Source organism: Eublepharis macularius, chromosome 12 (assembly GCF_028583425.1).
Source record: "Eublepharis macularius isolate TG4126 chromosome 12, MPM_Emac_v1.0, whole genome shotgun sequence".
NCBI classification, from domain to species: Eukaryota; Metazoa; Chordata; class Lepidosauria; order Squamata; family Eublepharidae; genus Eublepharis; species Eublepharis macularius.
Window position 1 is genome coordinate 38,736,597 of NC_072801.1, and position 23,073 is coordinate 38,759,669.

The window sequence follows — 23,073 nt, forward strand, 5'->3', positions numbered from 1 at the left end:
CGTGCTGCCTTCAGCGATCGGCTGAACCCAGTGCGAGGTGTGTGAAAATGACAGCCTACTTCTTCTGCCGCCCGCAAGCGGCAGCAGAACGGGGCTGTCAGTTTCACACACCCCACGCTGCCTTCAGCTAATCAGGGTGTGTGAAAGAGACAGCCCCCCCCTCACGATTCTCATGAACTGGGCAAAAAAATGTCATGGAGTTCATGGAAAATGCGGCCTCATGAACCGCGTTTTCATGAATATGAACCGGCCCGGTTCATGCATTTTTTAATTCGTATTACGATTCGTGTCCACCTCTAGTGCTGCATAGATTGTCAGATTAGCCAACTCCAAAAGGTGAAGAAAACAATGTGACCTGTAACTGTTCTTAGCAAAGTAACTCATGGACTTTTTGCAAGACCACTGGACAATGATATGTGAGAGAGTCTGCCTTTTTGAAGCATTGGTATGGCTTTACCACTTGCCAACTATTGTCAGCTATTTGGTATATTAATTTTGATGGTGATAGTGTAGAATACATCCTTTCAAATGAAGATGTTTAGTTCAGAGACAAATCTGTCCCCTTTAAAGTCTTAAGTATCTGTTAAAATTCAAGAAAGTAAATAAATATTGGGAAGAAAACAAATAAGAACATGAAATACATCAATAGACATATAATAATAAATCTAATAAGAATTCTGGGTCTCAGTGTAAGATCCTTAACCTTTTCTCTCATCTTTAAAAGAATTACTGGTTATAGGAATATATATTAGTCGATGATAGCGTGTACTCCTAGCTTTGACAGATAGGAGGCAGTCATGTGGTCCATGTAGGTCAATCCTAACATTTATTTATGAAATCCATCCATCCATTTTCTTTGGATAGTTTGATGCTGATTTAGGTTTTGATGGATGGGATACTGCAGGACCGCCTCATTACTAATCTCACTTCGATATCAGGCAGGCTTTTCTCTTTAGTCTGTAAACAACCTTCATCTGTTGCTGCAAGGTGGAGATCAAAGCGCAACGAAACAGATTTTTTCCTTAAGCGAGGGTTGTCCTTAAAGAAAGAGCCTTCCCATTCTTTAATTACTTCATCCACTTTTTCTGTCCTGAAACAAATCAAATATTATATACAATAATTAATGTAAAGCATATCCTCAAGCTAGGCTTTTTACTGAGTGATGAAAAATTACATGACATGACCACACACAGAGATATGTTTAATAAAGCAAAACAGTAGCACCGTGCAGAAGCTCAATTGTTTTTTATTCACCAGACAGTCTGTGTGGAGCCTTATGTGCGTGCAAGCGTACAGTCTTTTACTGCACATACAAAGCCTATGCACAGATATTATTGCATGTGTAGGACTCCAAGCAGTCATTCTGCTGAATAGAGAGGGGTGAGTGTTTTTATAGATGTATTCCTAGAAGTGTAAAATTTCTAGAACTGTTGAAGCCATTGGAGAAAAAACATTATTTTCTGGGGGGGGAAATGAAATACTGGTAAAAATTGAATTATGTGCAGTTGGCTAGATCCAGCAGAGCATTTCCATGGGTGGAAGGAATTCTGCCTGCAGGACACAACTTTCTCACCTCCCCCCTTATGCTGCAGACCAAAATGTTCCCTAAAATGCTGTCCCAAGAATCAAAGCGTTTGTCAAATGGGAACTCCCTCCTCCATTTCACCAATGGAAAAGCTGTAATTGCTGTAATCATTGATCTGATATGATATGTAATGCAAGTGATTGATTTATTTATTTGAGTGCATTGATACTCTGCCTTTCTTCCCAATGGGAATGCAAAGCGGCTTACATCATCTCCTTTCCTCCCTCATTGGAGGATGATGTCATGGAGAGTGACTATTAAACTGAGATGCCCCAGTGATCTCTGTAGAAGACAGTTAAATTCTGTGAAATAAATCAGTGGACAATCATTCCCATGCAATGATATCCTCAGTCCCTTGTTTCATTTGGCTTTCCCTAAGTAATCTTCCTGTCCAATGTTTTAATTGCTTTAAATATTTTTCGAACTATATCAATAGAAGGCCCATTGACAAATTTGAAGAGAAATGGGGAAGATATTTTGTTTACAGTGAATAAAATTTTATGAGGTCTTAATTCTGGAAACCGGGAAACAATTGTATATTGATGTATTTCATAATTTTATTTTAAGATGGTCAATTACACAAAGATAATTGGTTATTTAGGTAAATAGTCGGTAAAACAGACTGTATAATTTGGAAATATTGGTATAGAAGTAACATGTTTATTGAAAAGTAAAGAATCATCACAAGGTAAAGAGATGCAGAAGAGATAAGAGATAATTCCCTTTTGTACAAGATAAGGGATAGAAAGAGGTTAACTTTTTTTATAATATGTTTATTTCTTTTCCGGCCGAAGCCATAAGCCATACAAACACCAACAAAATATGAACTGTACACTTGAACATACCCAATTCACATAGACATAACTCGTCATTATCACTTTAAACTATCTAAACTCATGAAAATCTTGTTTCTTTATCATCGTGGCTAAAAAGGAAGCCACTATAGCAGAGGTTTGATTGTCAGGAAAGTTATCAGAGGTTAACATTTTTTATAGTAACCCATATTTATATTAAAGGTTATGGTAAGCAGTTGTATTAAGAAATAACTCGTGATTCTGCTATTAATTGTAATTGTTAAAAAGGAGCAACAATGAAATAACAAGGTCTTTCTTTTTATTGTTAGTATTATTAATATTAAAAATAAGCAGGAATAGGCTCAAATTATGCTTGTGTAGCATAGCTGGAAAATATATACTAGCTAAGTTTAATAATTAATTAATTTCCATCTTAATACTGGGAAAACTTTCAGTTATAAACCCTGTATTTTTGTAATCTTTGTAGCACAAAGTTATATATCTGTTTTAATTTTCCTTCCCCTTTTACCCTTTTTCTTCTGTACCCCCTATGAATTGAAAAATAAAAACATATTAAAAATATTTTAATTGTTGTTTTAATGTCTTTGTACTTTTTTAGGTCTGGTTTTATTTGCTTTAATGATGTGTTGTCATTTGGTTGGTTTTAATAGTTTTAAAATGTAATTTTTGTATGTATGTTTCAATTTGTTAGTTACCTTGGTGGCCCTTATGAGGGCAGAAAGGGAGGATATAGACTTTGTAAAATAAATGAATAAATAAATAAAATAATGCTAATATTAGACTGCAGTCCTCAGGAAGGATACCTTTCTGGGAGTGTGTTTATGTAAAGCACTGTTAAGTCACAGCTGACTTACGGTGGCCCCTGCTGGGGTTTTCAAGGCAACTGAGAAGCAGTGGTGGTTTGTCAGCACCTTCCTCTGCAGAGTCTTCCTTGGTAGTCTCCCATCCAAGTACTGACTCTGCTTAGCTTCCAAGATCTGATGAGATCGGGCTATACCATGCTGCTCTCCCTCCCTTCCTAGGAGTAAGCCCTTTGAATAACATGGTACTTACTTTTGACTTGCTCTCCTTAGGTTTGCTTCTTTACTATGTGACCAATTTTTAGAGCCTTGAGTTTTTCCCCTTAAAGTTCAATTATATGAGGGAAGTATATGGTATATTTTCTTTAAAAATAGAATAACTTGATATCATTGAAAGTAACTTAACACTTCAGTAATATATATTAACATCAAATATATTATAGGCTTTTAAATCGGAACAAAATTATTCAAATTTATACAGTAACAGTGCACTTCTAAGGAGTCTTACTCCATTCTATTGGAATCAATGAGCTTAGATTGTAAATGTATCATTACAACTGATTATAACCAGAGATGGGCACGAACAGCAATATGAACTAAAAAACCCAGCGAACAGCCCAATCCGCTGTTCATGAACAAGCTGTTCGCTAGCCCCCATTCTAAATGAACAGGTGGTCGTTGCAAGCCTCATGTTCGTTGCTGTTCATTGCTGTTCGTCAAGCCAAACAGTCTGGCACCTGCAATCAATTCCCATGGCAACTCAGGCAGGGATTGTCTGAACTCTGTCTGAACTCCTGCTGTTGCCCTGGAAACCCCAATCTAAGCCCAATTTAGCTTGACAGGCAGGTCTTCCTGGAATTACCATTTTCTAATGCTGTAGAATCTACGTCATGCTACATGTTTGAGTGAGGAGAACTTTATCTTGGAAAAATTTAAAAACTCCTTGTGCGAAAAAGTGCTTTTCTTGAATGTTTTTTCCTCTAAGCCTTTACACTTGTCTGTATTCCTTTAAAAAATGTTAAACAGTGGCATTCTGCATGTTTCTTTTGTAAAATAAAAGGATTCCAACAAGCCAACAATGATTTTATGCCAAATTTAAAAGCTTGTCTGTAAAATTATCTCTGAGCATTCCATCCAATGGAAATAAAATAAACTTTGAGAGACTGTTTTCACAGCCTTGTTTAGAGCCATAAACACAGAGAAATTCTATTGATCTAAGCAATATTTAATTACTCCAGTACTGAGTTTTTAGCCCCTCCCCCTTTTTGGCATTAATATTGCTAAATGCCTATGTTGGCTGCATTTAGAACCAGCTTCTGAATATTACATGTTGCTTATACTAAAAACAATATATAGGAGAAATCATGTCCAGCCTGCCTGTTAAGATTTTCTTCTGAAGACTGCTGTCTGTGCCTCTACTTGCAGAGGTGAGACATGTGGTGACCAGAGACAGGTCTTTTTCAGTGGTGGTACCTCTTTGGAGTGTTCTCCCCCTTGAGGCTCACCTGGCACCTACCTTTCTTTCCTTTAGGTGTCAAGCTAAAACATTTCAGTTTACCCAGGCTTTTAACTAATGGATTTTATAAATTCCAGCCATTTTATAGTGTGCTTTTGCCTGAGAATTTTTTTCCTCCTGTGTCGTTTTAGGCTGTTTAATGTGTATTACACTATTTTTATGGCATGTTTTTAGGGCTGTGATTTAATGTTTTCATTTTATTGTTTTAATTATAAGCTTTCTTGAGATGGCTTGTAAATCTTCCAAATAAACAATAATAAATAAATGTATTCAATGTCCAAAATTATCTTAATTATAAAATTCTGCAACACAGATTTGAGAAGAAATAACATTTTTTCCTCCAGGCAGTTGGCAACCTTAGAAGCAAGATGATGTGGCAGCTTCAGGCAAAAGGATATTGGACACTATTAATATTGGCAGTGGCCTTGTGCAGTTTCAGGTTGTGTATTGGAGGTATGTGCAGGAGTACTTCCTGATATATTATGAAGTCCCATTTCAAGTAGTCAGAAATGGAAATTTGCAATTTGTCTCATGGGTAGTAAAACATTCAAGGCTGGACTTAAAGCATATTTCCTTAATATTTATATAGAGTTTTGCTCTTTAAACTTACTGTATCGTGCCATGAGTTTCTGCACGGTCTTTCACAGCACCTCCATTTAAGACTGCTTGCTTTGTCAATATTTCTACTTTTTCAATCTCATGCTTCTTTAGTTCGCTAGCTGTATAAATGAAAAAAAAAACACTAGACTTTTGATCACTTAGCAGCAACAGACTTGCAATGCAATCCTGTGCAAAGTTCCTCCAGTCTTAGCCCATTAAAATCAATGGTTCCTGCAGCAATCAACTGTATTCTTGTGGCTTCTTTCTTTGCTCACAGGCGCAAGTCCAGAAGAGCTGCGACACATAGATGTGTGTATCCCCACGCCCAGTCCTTGTCAGCATTAAAATAAGCCTTGAAAGAAGGGGAAGTAAAGCCAAGGAACAGTGGGCAATGATGGGAAGAGAAGGAATTGCCCCCCCATGGCTATTTTTTTTGTTCAAAATGCACCCCCCATACCTCTTCCCTGTCAGGAGAAAAGCCGCTTGAGGTACCCTATTTGTAACAGGCAAAGCCCCACACTTTCCCTAGCATCCTGTTTTCAGATATGCAGTCTTGTATCCGTTTATTTACTATCTTAAGGAAACTCACCTGAAGGCAAGATAAATGCTATTCTGCTAGTAGTAGTTTTTTTGGCATCTTTTCTGTCTTTGTGTGAAGAACAAGGAAACCTAGGAGGGAAAGGAAGAAATTATAAGAAAGGGGCTGTTCATAGTCATGTCCTTGTTAAGTAATACCAACCATGAACACTTGAAATAGATGAGTTATGTACAGGGTTCGGTCATGAGCGCTAGACAGTGTATTGACTGAATCTGTGTTGAACTTCTCAGATCCTCACGGTAACATCTCCAGTTAAAAGGACTTCTGTTAAAGAAAAAGCATGCCTACTGTCTTATGTGAAAAAGCAGGAATATTTTTCTTGTTCATGTGTGGATTAGGAAACTAATGAGCATGGGAGCTGCAAGGACTTGGCAGGGGCACCTTATTTTCCCCAGCATCCACTCCACTATTTTTCCTTCTCTAATATCCCTGATAAACCCCCCTTTGCTGTTCTCTTCTTCCCACCCACCCGCCAACATACCTTTATCTGCTCCTCTGTCTTCAGCTTTCCCTTCCCCTGACAGCCTCTTCATGGGAAAGATAATGTTTGAGATGTGTGGTGGCTGCTGCCAGGCTGGATCCAGTTGCATGGTGGCTGCCACTAGGCCATGCCCACTTGTGGCCTCCAAGTCCATCCCTGCCCATCCTGCCAGCTTTGTTTTTGAGAAACCAAGGTTTAGAAGACTCAGCAATGTTGTTGTAATTGCTTAGCAACCTCTTAAATGGCAACTGAGAACTAAGTGGGCACTCTATTCTTAAAGCTGTAGGAGCAGTTTCTATTTTGGAGTGTTTTAATCCTCCAGTGTATTTTCTTTTAGAGTTCAGATTTTGCTGCAAATCTCAAACTTCTTTCAGGTTTGTAGAGAAATTGTCCTAATCTATTCCTAGTTCCATTCTGTGGATCTGTTGGTCCACACTCTGTGGCTCAGTTCAGATTTATTTATTTATGGCCCACCTTTCTCACTGAGACTCAAGGCAAATTACACAATGCGACAGTAGTACAGTCAGTATCAAGGACAATTCATAAACAATGCCGTAGGGTAAATAAATGCAAGTTTACAAAGACACAACGTTAGCAAGAAACATGACTAAGTGCAGTTTGATTCACTTTGTAGCAGGACTATCCATTTTTAGGGTTTTGGCCAAGAAGCAAAATAAAAATAAAAGAAATGAAGTAACTATAATAATACATAATATGGATCAAAGAACACTGGCTGTATTGTGGATATCTGAGGATGGGATATAAATACCTTTTCTCCTCCTCCTCCAGCAGACTGCGATATGTAGCTATCTCTTGTTCAAGCCTCATTTTAGTGTCCAGTAATTCTTCATGTTGCTGGACCTGTTTCTGAATCCCTTGCCGCACCTCTTGTAGCTCTTTCTCCAGACCTTCAATCTCTGTTTCTAAGTATTTTAGCTGTGTTTGGTACTGCTGTTCTGTGGCACGCAGAGAACTTTCCAGGCCCTTTTCCTGTAAATTAAATCACTGTTAAATTTAAAAAAAAAATCTGAAAAGCCAAAGATCATCAAGGGATAGTTAACTTTAAAAAAGAGAAAGATTCAGTAGTTGTGATAGCTGTTTTTATTGCTCAGAGTGTAAAAGTAGTTAAATTTAATCAGGGCTAACAATGGCTGTTTTCACACGCACCCCCCCCCCCCGGAGATCGTGCAAACTCACAGCATGAAGCATCTTCCTAGCATGATCTCCCGGCGCTATCCCCTTTAATGGCCCAATGACATCAGAAAAGGGGCCATTAAATGGATTGTGCCAGGAAATCGTGCTCGGTAGACACTTTTATGCCGTGAGTATCGTGCAATCTTCTGGGTGCGTGGCCGTGTGAAAACAGCCAATAAGTATTTGGGTGCTTGGATCAGGTCTATGCCTGGTTATCATATTGTCCTCTCTTTCCTGGCCATCTCTCACTTCCTTTCCCTTTTCAAAATTAAGGGGTCAAAGAATCAAGAATAACAGTCCAATTCTAAGCAGAGTTATTCCAGTCTAAGTCCATTGACTTCAAGTAAGTGGAGTAACTCTGCTTAAGGTTGTACGGTAAATCTGAAGTAGGTACCTGACACCTACTAGAGAACAGCAAAGCAGGAATAAAAGCCAGATTGGCCTGTTAGGATGACTTTGTTGGATGAGCTCCTAAAACAATCATACATGATTCATACAAGGCTGCTGTTTATTTAGCAAGGCAACTGTTCTTAGCATTGGTAAGAATAAGTTTGATCTCTGCTATTCTATACAGTTGATAGACTACTGGTGGCTTACAATGACAGGGCATGTTCAGTGGTGTATTACTAATTCCGGTACCTCCTGGTGAAGGACTACTATGTATTTTCTCATGATGATTTTGTTCATGCTGCAGAGAGGAATTACTTAAAGCCTGATTCCCTGTTATATGATCTGTCTGATAGAGGCTTCTTAATTGTAATTTTTTCTCTCTCTGCAGCAATAATAAATAAAAAATCCTACTATATAAAAGGCTAAGCGTATTCAAGACAACTCACTCCCTACCCTGGTGTGCCACCAGAGGGCGCTGCTGTGGAGGGAAGCCCAGACGAGGCAGCCAGAACTCCAGAGAGCATGCTGTGGTGGGAAGCCCAGGCTGAGATCAGGCGTGGAGCAGGCGGCAATGCCTGCCACTCGCCTTCACCCAGCTGGGATCAGGAGTAGAGCAGGTGGCAATGCCCATGTCCCTCCTTCAAGCAGCTGGGATCAGGAGTGAAGCAGGTGGCAATGCCCGCCCCTGGCTTTCACCCAGCTCAGATCAGGAGCAGAGCAGGTGGCAATGCCCATCCCCCACCTTCACCCAGCTGGAATCAGGAGTAGAGCACATGGCAATACCTGCCCTCTGCCTTCACTCAGCTGGGATCAGGAGAAGAGCAGGTGGTAATGTCTGCCCTTCGCCTTCACCCAGCTGGGATCAAGAGGGGAGCAGGTGGCAATGCCCATCCCCAGTCTTCAGTCAGCTGGGATCAGGAGTAAGTGATGGAGAAAACTGGCTGCACCTGTAATCAGCAATCTGAAAAGCGAAGTTAAACACCCACAGGATGCAAAAAATCAATTCATGTGTATTTGTAAGATACTTCAATCAATTAGTTTCAAAGTGCAATGTGCTTATAACAATTCATACAAAAGGTATCTTATACAAATCTTCTACATAACAGTTTCACACAAGAAACTACTTGGGGAGAGTGGGACCCCGCCAGTGTTTCCCTCATGATTACCATACCTCCACCGGATTGGAAAGAAACTAAATTAAGAAAGCAACGGCCTCATATATGGGGGCTACTGTTATTTTCCCGGAACTGATGTATAGACTGCAGAGTTGGGAATGATACCGTATTTAACTGTAATTATGTACCAGTAGTTTCTTGTGTGAAACTGTTATGTAGAAAATTTGTATAAGATACCTTTTGTATGAATTGTTATAAGCACATTGCACTTTGAAACTAATTGATTGAAGTATCTTACAAATACACATGAATTGATTTTTTGCATCCTGTGGGATCAGGAGTAAAGCAGGTGGCAATGCCTGCTCCCTGTCTTCACCTAGTTGGGATCATGAGCAGAGAGGGGCAATGGCCACCACCCGCCTTCACACAGCTGGGATCAGGAGCAGAGCAGATAGCAATGCCTTCCCCCACCTTCACCCAGCTGGAATCAGGAGCGGAGCAGGTGGCAGTGCCCACCCCTCTTCACTTGGCCAGGATCAGGAGCAGAGGAGGTGGCCATGCCCGCCCCCCCCCACCTTCATCTAGGGGAGATCAGTGATGGAGGAGGAGGAGGAGGGAATGCCCGCCTGCCTGTCCTCCACTTTCTAGAGCCTGTTGTATTTTTCCCCACAACAGGTTTTGTTGCTAGTAATAATAATAAAAATAATGAAATAATAATAAATAAAAATAAATCTTTACATGTTCTATACCAGAATTGTAAATTTCGAGCCTCTTTACGGGCATGGAAGTTTCCCCATGAGAAACAGCATTAGACATTATAGTAGGGAAATGGAAAATGACCAGAGGGAGGAAATTGCCTGGGGTTAGTTTGTAAAGTATTTCATACTTTTTTGGCCTTTTAAAAGCCTTACGTGGCCCTATTACAATCAATTCCCAGTCCTCCTGTCACAGATTTTCTATCCTCTTTACTTATACCCTTTTCCTCTACATTATGGATGGTCTCCATTTAAAGAAAGGTAGTTTGGAGGTAGAGGTGGACACGGACTGAAAAACAGACCAAAATTTAACACGGACCGGCCCGGTTTGGCATTCGTGAACCAGCAGGTCATGGGACGTGCATTTTTTCACGGACCTACGACTTTTTTTTGGCTGATCCATCGGTCCATTGGTCCCCTGCTGGGCTGGCTTCATCTGACAGGCGGGGACTTCCCCACCTGCCAGCTGAAGCTAGGTGTCTGGTTTAAAGCACTTGTTTCCATGCCCCTTGCTTGCAAGCAAGGGGCACAGAACAGGCGCTCCTCTGCGTGGGGCTGACTTCTTATGACAGGTGGGGACTTCCTCACCTACCAGCTGAAGCCAGACTCCCAATTTAAAGGGCCTGCTTCCATACCCCTCACTTGCAAGCGAGGGGCACAGAACTGGGTGCTCCAGTCCCATGAACCGGGGCGGTACGGGAAAAGTTCATGGTCCGTGGTCCATGATATGCCTGTGGTTTTTTTCCTGGTCTGTGCTCACCTCTATTTGGAGGCCATCCTTAAAATCTATAAAGCAGATAAAAATTCTCTGAAATATCCTCTCATGGCTTTACATTAACAGATACAGTCCACCTTATAGTGAATGAAGAGTTCAGAAGCACTTGCTTTAAAATGTCCTTAGTAGGTGCTATTGTGAGCAGATCATTAGATGCTATTGTTAGCAGATCATTATGAAGACATTTCCCCTCTTTTCCTTTTTACCCTACCCCTATTCCCTCAGTCTACCCCCCCATATAACTTGTCATGCCTCCTTTCAATACCTGTGATTTGTATTCAAAAACTAATAACAAACGAATTAAAAAATGTCACTACAGAAGTATCTAATTGTATTTGTCTTGTGAACAGATTGCAGGCAAGTTATATCATGATTTAGTTGCTGTAGGATAAGAGGTCCTATTAGTAAAATACACACAGGTGACTTACGCAAGTATGGTATGTCATATGTTACCTGAGGGGAACTAATTTTCTTTTTTCAAACTTCCTGCTTGCATTTAGCAATTTGGAAGGGTTCCTTAGACTTCTAAGCAATTATATAGCTACTTTAGGTACTTGAAATAGTTTTAAGTATCTTCTTTCCAGGTTTTAATAGTATCATAGTGGACAGTCTGTTAAAAGGGCTGGGGTCAAAAATGTGTACAGCAGTAACATTGTAAACACATGCTCCCCCCCCCCCCCCCCCATATTTTTGATACAGGTGTACCTTCCTTTGTACCAGTCCACCTTCCAAAGAAACTGGCATTTCAAGCTCTCCATAGTTTCACAAACTGTGGACATTTTCCCACGTTGCAATCCTTATTTCCACCTCCATTTTACTTCTTCACTCAGGATGTATACTTCCTTCTGTGTTCATTTTAAGGGATATTTTTATCTTTTTCAAATGCAGCCGCTGAGGCTGTCTTTTCAAGGAGGAGTATGGCATGGGAACCCCTTTTTCCCCTGCTGTTTATTTCCTGCTGAACTGGTTTTACTGTGCCTGGAGAAAATTTATGGTTACCGTGTTATTTTCTCCATAGGGATACAGGCAGCTCAGGGGAGATTTTTTTTTCTGAGAAGGGATGATTGAGAGTAAAGAAGGGTTAGTGGAGGCACTTAACCCTATCCCCACCCCAAATCTCTTTTCTAAATCACCCTCCAAATTCACTTCCTCACAACTCGACTGCCATTTACCAATGTGAATTCCAGTGTTAGGGAAGAACTGGAAACAGTGGATGAGGAAGGTGTAAGATATCACTCCCCCTGCTGATTCTCCACTCTCAGTTGCATCCTCCCAAAGTAGTTTTTCTGTTAAATAAATTACAGTTAAATGTGTTTGCATATAACATACAATTTGAACCTTTATCTGGGCTGCAGTGCTTTTTCATACTGCATCTTATGTGCTTACTTGAAAAGTTCTGGCCCCAACAAATACCAGCATGCCAGGGAAAAGGGTTTTAGTTTAGCCATAACATGCTAATTATCTGTATGTAGGGATCTTTTTTGGGCGAGATGAATGTTGCAGATTGGGAAACTTGCAAAGTGGGGAGGGGAGGCTGAAGCCTCTTCTCTCTGTGTGCCACAGTCATGTGCACAGGCTTTGATGAGTATGTTCAATTCATGTGTCTGTTAATCATGAATGACACAAGATGGGACCTCTAGACCCAACCTGTGTTCTCTGTAGTGTGTGAATTGGCATGCAGTGCTTTCAAGATTTTTTATCCTCTGCATTCTTCCAGTGTTAGAAATTTGTTTACTTTTTTATTGAAGTATTTTTATTCTGCTTCTTAGCACAAATTTGAGTATATATAGCCAAAAACAGCAAAATCAAAATTATCACAAAAACATATATTCCACAAACCAAGTAAAACACCATTCAAAACCCAGAACTAAAGCAGAATAAAATTACCCAGATTTCACCTTCACAGGTTTGCCCTCAATTTTATTGCTATAAAAGGGCAGCAGTCTACATCTCAGAGCTTTAGAAGAAACAAAACCAGCCATGATGAACCATTAATCCAGCATATAGTCCAGTGGCTGTCACTTCAATTTCCAGAGACTCTTAGGAACAATACAACCTCACAGAGCAGCTTGAATTTTGCCAGAGAAGGCACTTTGCATACCTCCTCTGGCAACCGTATTCCACAAAACTGGGACAGCTATGGAGAATGCTATGGCCCTGCCAGCATTATCTCCCCCCAGCCGAGAGGTGAGCTGTTGCATTCTGTGTTGGCTGAAGCTTCTGGGTTACTTTCAAGGGCAACCGCACGTACAGGGTGTTATAGTACTCAGTTTTAGAGGTTACATAAATGATAGTTCATGCAAGAACATCTTTTATGAGTAGTGTGTACTGACACAATTTTTTTTAAAAAAAGTTAAGCAAAGATGTAATAGAATGGCTGGATCACGCTTACCACTGCATGGAGAGTATCAATTTCTCTCTGCATGTGGTGCCACTGACGTCTAGCTTCCTTTAGTTCTGCCTTGGCTGCTTTTAGCACTTCTTCGTCTTTGTCCATTTTTTCACTGGTAGCTTCTTCTAGCTGTAAGGAAGTAGAATATCAGTTCAACATGCCAGAGTCCGTTGTAATTTCAACTCAAGTTGTGAAAATCCACATCAGGTTTCTGAAATTAAAATTTTACTTAAGAGGATGGATCTTTTGCCTCTGTTTTCTCCCTGAAGAACTTGAGCCCATCTAGAGATGGTAGTAGACACAACAAGACACTTGGGGGGCTAGTTGACATTGACAGAGAGGTTGTGGAGAGACACCTGGCTGCACTTGATGAATACAACTCCCCTGGGCCGGATAGTGTGCACCCAAGAGTGCTCAAAGAACTTTCTACAGAACTTGCAGAGCCTCTGTCCATCATCTTCAAGGCCTCCTGGAGGACTGGGGATGTGCCACAAGATTGGAGAACAGCGAATGTTATCCCAATCTTTAAGAAAGGGAAGAAGGATGACCTGGGAAACTACAGGCCGGTCAGTGACTTCTGTTGCTAGGAAGATATTAGAGCAGATTTTTTAAGGGATCGATCTGTAAGCATCTGAATTAGTGATCCAGGGAAGTCAACATGGTTTTGTCCCCAACAGATCTTGTCAGACCAATCTGGTTTCCTTCTTTGATTGAGTGACAAGTTTACAGGATCGTGGGAACTCTGTCGACGTGATTTTCCTGGATTTCAGTAAAGCTTTTGTTAAGGTTCTCCATGACATTTGAATGGGTAAACGGGAAAAGTGCAGACTGGACTATAGGACAGTTTGGTGAATAGGGAACTGGTTAGAGGACCGCAACCGAATAGTGGTGGTCAATGGTGTTTCATCAGATTGGAGGGAGGTGTCCAGTGGGGTGCCACAGGGCTCGGTTTTGGGCCTGGTACTTTTCAATATTTTTATCAATGATCTGGATGAAGGGGTAAAGGGGCTACTCATTACATTTCAATCAATCAGATTTATTTACAGTTAATAACCAGTACAGACATCCATTACATTTGCTGATGATACCAAATTGGGAGGAGTGGCAAACACCCAAGAAGATAGAGTTAAAATTCAACAAGACCTGAATACTCTGGAGAAGTGGGCGGTTGTAAACAGGATGCAATTCAACATAGATAAGTGCACAGTATTACATCTGGGCCACAAAAATGTGAAGCACAAATACAGGATGGGGGATACACTTCTGGGTAGTAGTGTATGCGAAAGAGATCTTGGGGTAAGAGTGGACTGTAAACTAAATATGAGCAGCCAGTATGATGCAGTGGCAAAAAAGGCAAACTCAGTCTTGGGTTGTATCAAAAGGGCCATTGCATCGAAATTGCAGGAGGTCATAGTCCCTCTCCCTCTCTATATTGTCTTGGTCAGGCCGCACGTGGGAGTATTGTGTGCAGTTCTGGAGGCCTCAATACAAAAAGGATGTGGACAAAATAGAGAGGGAGCAGAAGAGAGCGACAAGAATGATCAGGGGTCTGGAGACTGAGCCCTACGAGGAAAGGCTGTGGGCCTTGGGAATGTTTAGTTTGGAGGAGATTGAGAGGGGACATGATTGCTCTCTTTAAATATTTGAAAGGCTGTCATTTGGAGGAGGGAAAGGAGCTGTTCCAGTTGGCAGCTGAGCAACGGGCTTAAATGACATGCAGAAAGGTATTGGCTGGATATTAGGAAAAACTTGTTCACAGTCAGAGTAGTTCAAAGGTGGAATCAGCTGCCTAGGGAGGTGATGAGTAGAGATGGGCACGATCCGCATTACGATCCAAAAAAACCCACAATAATGGCGATCGCACGATCGTGACTCAGCGGATCGTGATCGGCCATGTCGCCTTGGAAACCCGAATGGAAGCCCAGCTTTCCTTGATCAGCAAGGCTTCCTTCCAACCATGGAGCAGCAAAGCAGTCACCAGTTGGGAGAAGACAGCCAGGGAAGGGAGGGGGAAGGGGGTGTTCTGTAGCCATGGGCAGTCCAATCTCATCCCTGCAAACCCTGATAGGCAGCTCTGACGGCCAAACACAGACGGCCAAACACAAACACAGATGCCGCTGGCATCACCCACCGTTCTTTTCTCACCAGTGCGCTCCTTTCTGGCCTGGCGGGCGGGCACATGGGGGGGGTGCTGCCGGCGAGTGGCCAGACCCCTTGCCCCCTGAGGGGAGGCGGCTCATCACCATCTCCCTGTGCCCACTGGGCCCGGGGGCCGCCACCAACACCCACCTTCCCACATAGCTTGGAATAGCAGCGCGCCCCGCTTTGGCCTCTACGATCCACGATCCACGGATCGGGAACGGGAGATGATCGGTGTGGATCGTTTAGTCGGGATCGTCACCAGCGCCGATCCATGATCAGCTGGTGGATCGGCAATTTTTTTTGGATCGTGCCCATCTCTAGTGGTGAGCTCCCCTTCACTGGCAGTTTTCAAGAAGAGGCTGGATGAATATTTGTCAGGGATGCTTTAGGCTCATTCTGCATTGGGCAGAGGGTTGGACTAGAAAGTCTGTATGGCCCCTTCCAACTCTGATTCTGTGATCTTAACAGCTTTTCTGTTGGTGGAAGAGAGAGGAGGTTTTTCTTTTGACCACCAGCGAGGTTATGCCAGACATTGTGGGATTCACTTGGGACGCGCTGCAATGAGGATGGGAATCAAGCAAGATGGAGCAGAAATGCTGGCAAGATCCTGCTCTCTTTATTCCTTTACTTTGTTACATTATCTGACCTTGCAGCAGAGAAGATGCAAATCTTGAACTCAAACATGAACAGGCAATTTAGAGTTTTTCAAATTGTAACAATGAGTCTGCATTGTTACTGGCTGTATGCATATCTGACTAGGTTCTTAATTTCAGTCATTTTCTTGTTGATTCAGAGGGCTCACTTGTGATAACTCAGCACTACTTGATGTGGCTGTAACCATTTCAGGGTGGCCAGAACCCATGAAGGGAGCCAGGAAAGGAAAGTCAGTCTGTGTTGTTGTCTTTGTTTAAGTCTTCTGTGTGCTACACACAGTGAATGGTCAATCATGCCTATTTTCTAACTAGACTCCTTGGAGTGTGTTCTGACTAGACTGCTTTTCCTCCTGGGAATTCTTAATTTAAATGGTAATAAACTTTATTCTCAGGACAAGGTATTCTTCTACCGTTCTGGTGCACTATGTCATTCATTTTTGAGAAGTTCTAATTGGTTCTATGATCTTTTGATGAAGGTGGGATCTTTTTTTTTTATATATAATTTTTTATTTTCAATGTCTAACATACAACTGCTACATACATACATACCCTACAGAACAGTAACTACAAAAGACTACAATAACACAAGGGATAGGAAAGAGGAGAGAAAAAAGAGAGAGGGAGGGAGGGGTGGAAAAAAGGGGAAGGTACCCTACAAACACTAAACACTAAACACTACATTCCTGTTTTTCCTTCATACTGCCATTATTCAAAAGTTAAAGCTTTATATTATATTGATGGAGTGGTTGACCTTACTAAATGCAAATTACAATTTAATTTCAAGTTAAATTTTTCTTCCCCTCCTGGGTCCCGGACGGAGTTCTCTCTGCGCAACTGCAGCCGCAGTGCTCGTTTCCTCCCCCTCCCCCTCAAACTTCTCCTTTTCGTCTTGCTTGGTGCACTGGAATTCTGGGTTCCTGTCCTCAAAATCCCTTAGTTGATCTTCTGATAATATCTTAAAGGCTTGATCTTTATGGGTGAACCAGATTCCTTCCGGAAATAACCATTTGTACTTTATTCCACGTTCTCTCAGAAGAGCTGCGAACTTTTTATACTTAAAACGTCTTTTCCGGACTAGAAATGGGACGTCTTTCAATATCTTAATTTTGTTGCCCAAGAAGTCCAAATCCGCATTGTATGAATTGTATAGGATAGTGTCCCGGATCCTCTTAGATGAAAAATCGATGATGATCTCGCGCGGCAACTGACGCTTCATTGCATACTTTGAAGTAGCCCGACGGGCTTCCAAAATGGCGCTTTTAACTTCTTTAGTTGCCCTCGCGGGTGTCGCCAATAGTTCCGAGACAAGACCCCGTAAGTCCTCGTTTTCCTCCTCTTTCACATTCTGGAGGTGCAAAATTGTCTGTGTTCGTTCCACTTGTAGCCCGATCAACTGATTCTCCACCAGTTTAAGCTCTTTATTCGTAGCCTTCACGAGTGACGCACTTTCCCGAGCAGACTTCTCTGCCCCCCCCGCTGCTTCCTTGATGGTTTTCACTTCGCTCTCAATTAAGCCCACCCTTTGATCTGTTTCATTCAGCTTGTCAACAAAGGGTTTTATAGCTTCACCAACCGCCCTCCGTACAATTTCCTCCAACGATTCTCCCTTTAAGGCAGCCGAAACTGACTTGCCAAGGGCAGGACTTTGTTTTTTTGTTGCCATTTGGGGGGGGGGGCGCCAACCAAATTTTGAGACTCAGCAAAGGGGAAGAGTGAGCCTTCTTAGCTTCAGATCTCACCTCTCCTTCACGTACGCTTGTAATAATAGAAGGAATTCGCTTACTTGTAGGCTCTCGCCTAGTTCTGCTCTTTGCCGTTTCTCATGGCCCGGCAGCACTCGAGGCGCTGCGCACGTCCGCCGGCCTCCGTAGGGACAAACGGGCAATTAACCCCCCGCATTGATTCCAGGGGGCTCTTCCCGCAGCGTCCCGGACCCAGCCTCCCTCACTGGGAGTTTTGGGGGCTAATCTTCGCAGATCAGCCGCCCGGACAGGGTGCTCAGCCGCTTCCTCTCGAGCCAGCGAAGAGGAGCGTCCGACATGGCGGAGAAAACGAAACCGAATCGATGAAGGTGGGATCTTTTAAGTTTAAAAAGAATTGGGACTGGTAGTTCTTCTGACTGATGCCTCTGTAAGAGCACATTATTTAGTTGGGCATGGACAGCAATACAAACTTTAAAAAGCCAGGAACAGCCCAATTAGCTGTTTGTGAACAAGCTGTTGGTGAGGCCCCATTCTAAACGAACAGGTGGTTGATGCGAGCCTAGTTCGTTGCTGGTTGCTGTTCGTCAAGCCAGACAATCTGGCACCTGCAATCAATTCCCTTGGCAACCGGAGGCAGGGACTGCCTGAACTCTGTCTGAACTCCTGTTGTTGCCCTGGAAACCCCAATCTAAGACCAATTTAGCTTGATAGGAGGGTCTTCCTTTCAAGTGCGGAGCTCCAAATTTGTTACAAGGAAGCAAAGAGCAGGGGGGAGGGGGGCTCTCAGGTCTGGTTTTGCAGACAGTGAGGGAGAGACAGTTGCTGTTGGCATTTTGAGAGAGAGACCGGGAGAGTGCATTGGAGCTTGAATTTTCTGTGTGTATGGTGGGATAGGGATTTACCTCTTCACGTTCCAGGGCTGCTGCCAGGTTCTGGGCCAAGCTATTATTTATTACTGGTATCTTTCCTGCTGCCTGCTCAGGCAAGGTTTCTGGGAGTGGTGTGGTAGGGATCTACCCCTTTAGGTTCCAGGGCTGCTGCCAGGCTCTGGGTCCAAGCTATTATTTATTATTAGTACATTTCCTGCTGCCTGCTCAGGTAGGGTTTCTGGGAGTGGTGTGGTAGGGATCTTGATGGCTGAAGGAGAGCCTGCTGGCCCCCATGAACAACGAACATGTTCGTGAACAGGTCATGATCGTCAATGTTTGTTGTTCGTGGATGGCAACGAACAATGAACACCATGTTCATTTTTTTTCTGTTCGTTCCCATATCTAGTTAGGGATAGCAGAGAAGCCATTGCTTTCTTAGACTTTGTGAAATAAAGTGAATTCAGGTCATTTAGTAGAACATCCCGGTTTTGAACCCTGCTTTGTACTTTGTACTGCTTTCTACTTCAAGCAGTGAAGGAATCCTATTTTTTTTTGTTTCTTCTTTGTAATGTTCTTTTATTTTATGAGAAGGTTTTCTAAAACAGCATGAACTTTGCACCCATTTTTAAGTAAGAAATGTGTTTAGTGTCTGGAAAAATGGAACCCCTGCTGTCATTTTTGCTTCAAGGAACCCCAAAGATACATCACCACTGCTCAATAGCTGTAGTTAAAATGAAAGGAAAAGAGGGTAAGAAAGAACAGTGAACCAGCCTGACATAGTAAAGCTGACATGCCGGCTGGCACTGCCAGGTGTTTCTGAGAGTGTTCAGATGGAAGTGCAGGAGCTGCATGTTTATGAGGCCTTCATACAAGAACAGGGACAGGGCACAGGAGACTCCTTGCTTGCTGCTTTGGTTACAAGATGTCAGAGGCAAGAAGGAATTTAAAAAACGCTATTTCCATCTTGTGAGGCTACATAGTAGAATGGAAAGTGCAGACTTTGCCCCTGCCACGGTGGAAGGATGGAGAGACCACCACTGTCAGGCTGCACTTGGCCAGAAGATAGTGAGTAACACGTGGCTGCATCCTTTCTTCAAAAAAGCTCAATTTTAATCACTGGGTCTAGGATAGTCTACCTTCCTGATCTAATTAAAGGTACATTGTTGCTAGAAATTCAGAAATAATCGCAGATTATAAGATTTTAAAGGCATGCAAAAAATAGGGCACAAACTGTACCCATACCACCAATACTAGGGTTGACAGTGGCCCCAGGGGCCAAAGCTAGAGATGCAGGGGGGGCAGTGGGATACTTACCTCCCATTCTCATGCTTTGCACCCACACACTCCCCTGCCATGCCGTAAAATTACGTTATTTTCCAGCATGATGGAGGAGCCGTAGGGCTCGCTGAAGGCCAGTTCAGTAAAAATCAAATGGGTGATTTTTACTGAACTGAGCTTCAGCGGCGCCCACAGCTCCCACGTCATGCTGGAAAATGATGTCATTTTCCAACATAATGGGGGAGTGTGCACACGTACTTCTCCTCCTGTGCCCTTCCCTGCATACCTAACATCCATGCGCCAGAATTGCTTTTAGCAGAACAGTCCTCCCACAGCTAAAGAAATAATCACATTGTCAATTGTCTCATAATAATCACATTGTCAAGTTAGCATGCTAAACAGAAGCTACTGTGAATCCTAATATTGATTGTGAAGGATGTTGGAGGAAACATGAATACCTGCTGCAAGGAAAGGAGTGGACACGTGATCTTGCTTTGGGCTGAGGGTTGATCTATATGGCCTTTTGGTTCTTTCCTTATTGGGGCTCAAAAGAGGTTGAACACTGTGCAGGGGTGTGACAGACGTGTGTTATTCTACCCATACAAGAAAATTGTTTGTCCTATTCCTTATCTACTACTTGCTACAAAGGCGTCATTAATTTATTTATGTGACGTCGTTGTATCCTGCACTTCATATGCTTGAAGGAGCAGCTTTCAATAAAATCTAAAAGCCCTAAGAAGTGTTAAAAATAAACAATTTTTTTTAAAAAAGACATCACTGGGCCAGAACAATCCATTTCTACAGCTTCTTAAATGTCATGCAAAGTAGAGATTTGACATGTCTCTGAAGGTTTTGTGTCCATTGAAAGGCTGTTCTATGACCTCAGGGCTTCAGCTCTAAAGACTGCTGTGACCCCTTTCCACAGATGTTTTTTTACTTCCTGTAATGAGGGAATACAATTAAGGGCTCTGTTAGAGAGAAGAATTCTCTAGTTGTTTTTGGTGCTAAGACAGGAAGGCTTTTAAAGGTCAAAAACAACTCCTGAAAGTGGGTTTGGAAGTAAATTGGCAGCCACTGTAGTTGCTGCAAGATTAGTTGATTCCCCACTCCTGCCAGGAATGGGTTAATCATGAAAAATGGTGGCCAGAAAATATCTGAACAGAGATCTGTCTATGTTATATAGCTAGTCAGCTTTTTTCTGCTTCTTTGATAAAGATGCTCCCAACATTTTGTTCACTTGTACGCCTGCAATACAAACAGTATATAGACCTATTTTGAAATGACAAAATGCTCCATTTACTCATGTGGAAGTGCACAATGCTAGCATGTTAGGTTTGGGTATGGGAGCCCCAGGTTCAAATTCCTACTCGGCTCTGATGTTTCCAGAGTGAGCTTTAGGCAAGTCACCATCATTTGGCCTAGCCTCTTGTTGTGATGTTGAAAAAAGGAAATGTTGTGACTTTACCAGGTGTTTAGGATTTGAAATCTAAACAAACAAAATAGTATCCAGCCACTGTAGAAGCAATCTTGCCATGAAACTATAAAAAGGACCACTCATTCAAAAACAGCAGTTTTAAAACTCCCATCAGACTGGAATTTCTTGGTTTATGACGTTCATGGTAGATAGGACTTGTCATCCAATGGTGATTCAGTGATGCTTATTTCTGCATATGAATTTTTAATGGTGTCATGTTGACCGGGTAACCTTTAAGAAACATGAGACTGGAAAGAAACAAAAGCACTGCAGAACAGTATGGCACTCACTTTTGCTTTCTGAGAGTAAAACAAACGTAATCTGATAAGTGCTTAAAAGTCAAAACTCACCTTAAAAATGGCTTCTAATACATCATCATTAAGTGATGCCTAATTTGGTTTTCCTAGGAGAATTAATTTAGAAATGAGGCTAGATCACTATTGCATTTCTCATTTTTTTAAAAAAAAGTAGTAGTAAAAATCATAACCCCTCTGTCATTCTGTTTCAGTACAGACAAAATATTTGAATGCAAGGTGACACAACACTCCACGTTTATTGTTCTTGTTATACATCTCAGCATATTTTCCCCTAGCTCTTCAGTCTAGACACACTGCAGAGGTAAAAAAAATCTGATTCCCTTCCCCAATAATATGCTGCATTGAAAAGGAAATACTGTACCTCACAGAGGCTGAGAGAGGAACTGAGTACACACTGGATTGTCTCCTTATTCGGGTAGGTGCCTGTCTGTATGCAATCATTACCTGGGTCCCTGCTGAGAGGATGGTCTCTATCTGACTTCTGGTGATGAGCGTTTCATAGTTTGCCCTGATCTCATTGAGGAGCTGGGACAGTTCCATGTTGCTCCCATCCTCCACCTTGGCTAACTGATCCTTATTGATAGGATGAGGAGGCTGCTGCAGAGCTTTCCCAGCCTGCAGTAAGCCAGAGAAAGGAGGGTGAAGAGCGAGAGAAGCACAGATTTTTTTAAAGCTGCAGAGTTCTATTTTTTTAAAGCAACATTGAAGAATCATTTACTCAGATCTGAAGTTGTCAGACTTGATCATAAAATCACTTTGCACGTGGCAAGGTACATGCCCAGATCCCACTATGTGGTAAAAAAGGCCCACTGATAAAGGGTCTGATGTTAGGTTTTTTTTAAAAAAAAATTTTTAGATTAATCTCATAGTTGAGTTTTGCAACACATGGATTACAGGCGTTTGAGTGCCTTTTGACCATGTGTAAGGGTGGAAAGATGCTGAAGCTTCCTAAACCAGTGTATTTACAGTCCAAAGAAATGCATGCTTTATTCAACAAGCCAGTCAACTCCGTGCCATGCAAAGAAATGTACAAAGTAGCCATACCCTGTTCATTTCAGGCAAAACCTGTGATACTGTGTTTGTGATGATACAGTTGATCCATTTTTCGTGGCAACTTCATGACAGCTGTTGGTCCTATGTTTGCAGCTATACTGGCATGTGTGAGGCAGCTGTTGCCAGCAAATAACTCACTTCCACATGTAAGCTTGGGAGAAAACGGGCCACAACTTTATTGATTACAGCCACTGGAGCTTTGGTGTGGCATAGGGCATCCTTGGCATCCTTGGCATAGGGCATCCTTCCTTGGCATCGACTGATCCGCTTGCCATTTGATCAAACGCCAGTGCGCCTGGCTGGGAATCGAACACGGGATTGGTAAAGCAAATGCTTTGCGTGGCAGGGCCTGAGTTCCTCTTTGAGGAATAATTGGATCAAAGAAAAGTAGAAGCAGCTTATGGTGTGCTTTAGATTTATTATTATTATTATTGGGAGACATGAACACTTGAAAAAGGAAGTTGCTCTGTTTGTTCCCCCCTGTGTGTAATCATCACAATACTATCCCATAGACATATTTGTCTTACACTACACTGGATGCGAATTTATTGTATGTGGCCATAGGCCT

General features: G+C 42.1%; 1 protein-coding gene across 1 annotated transcript; it reads right to left on the reverse strand.

Moving 5' to 3' along the window:
• Positions 1-689: 689 nt before the first annotated feature.
• KRT222 (keratin 222) lies at positions 690-21,876 on the reverse strand. Its single transcript, XM_054994813.1, has 6 exons — positions 21,814-21,876; positions 13,017-13,145; positions 7,165-7,385; positions 5,906-5,985; positions 5,327-5,435; positions 690-1,090 (listed from the first exon to the last, which is right to left on the reverse strand). The coding sequence occupies exons 2-6, from the start codon at positions 13,119-13,121 to the stop codon at positions 877-879; spliced, it is 729 nt and encodes a 242-aa protein (XP_054850788.1). The 5' UTR covers positions 13,122-13,145; positions 21,814-21,876; the 3' UTR covers positions 690-876.
• Positions 21,877-23,073: the final 1,197 nt, after the last annotated feature.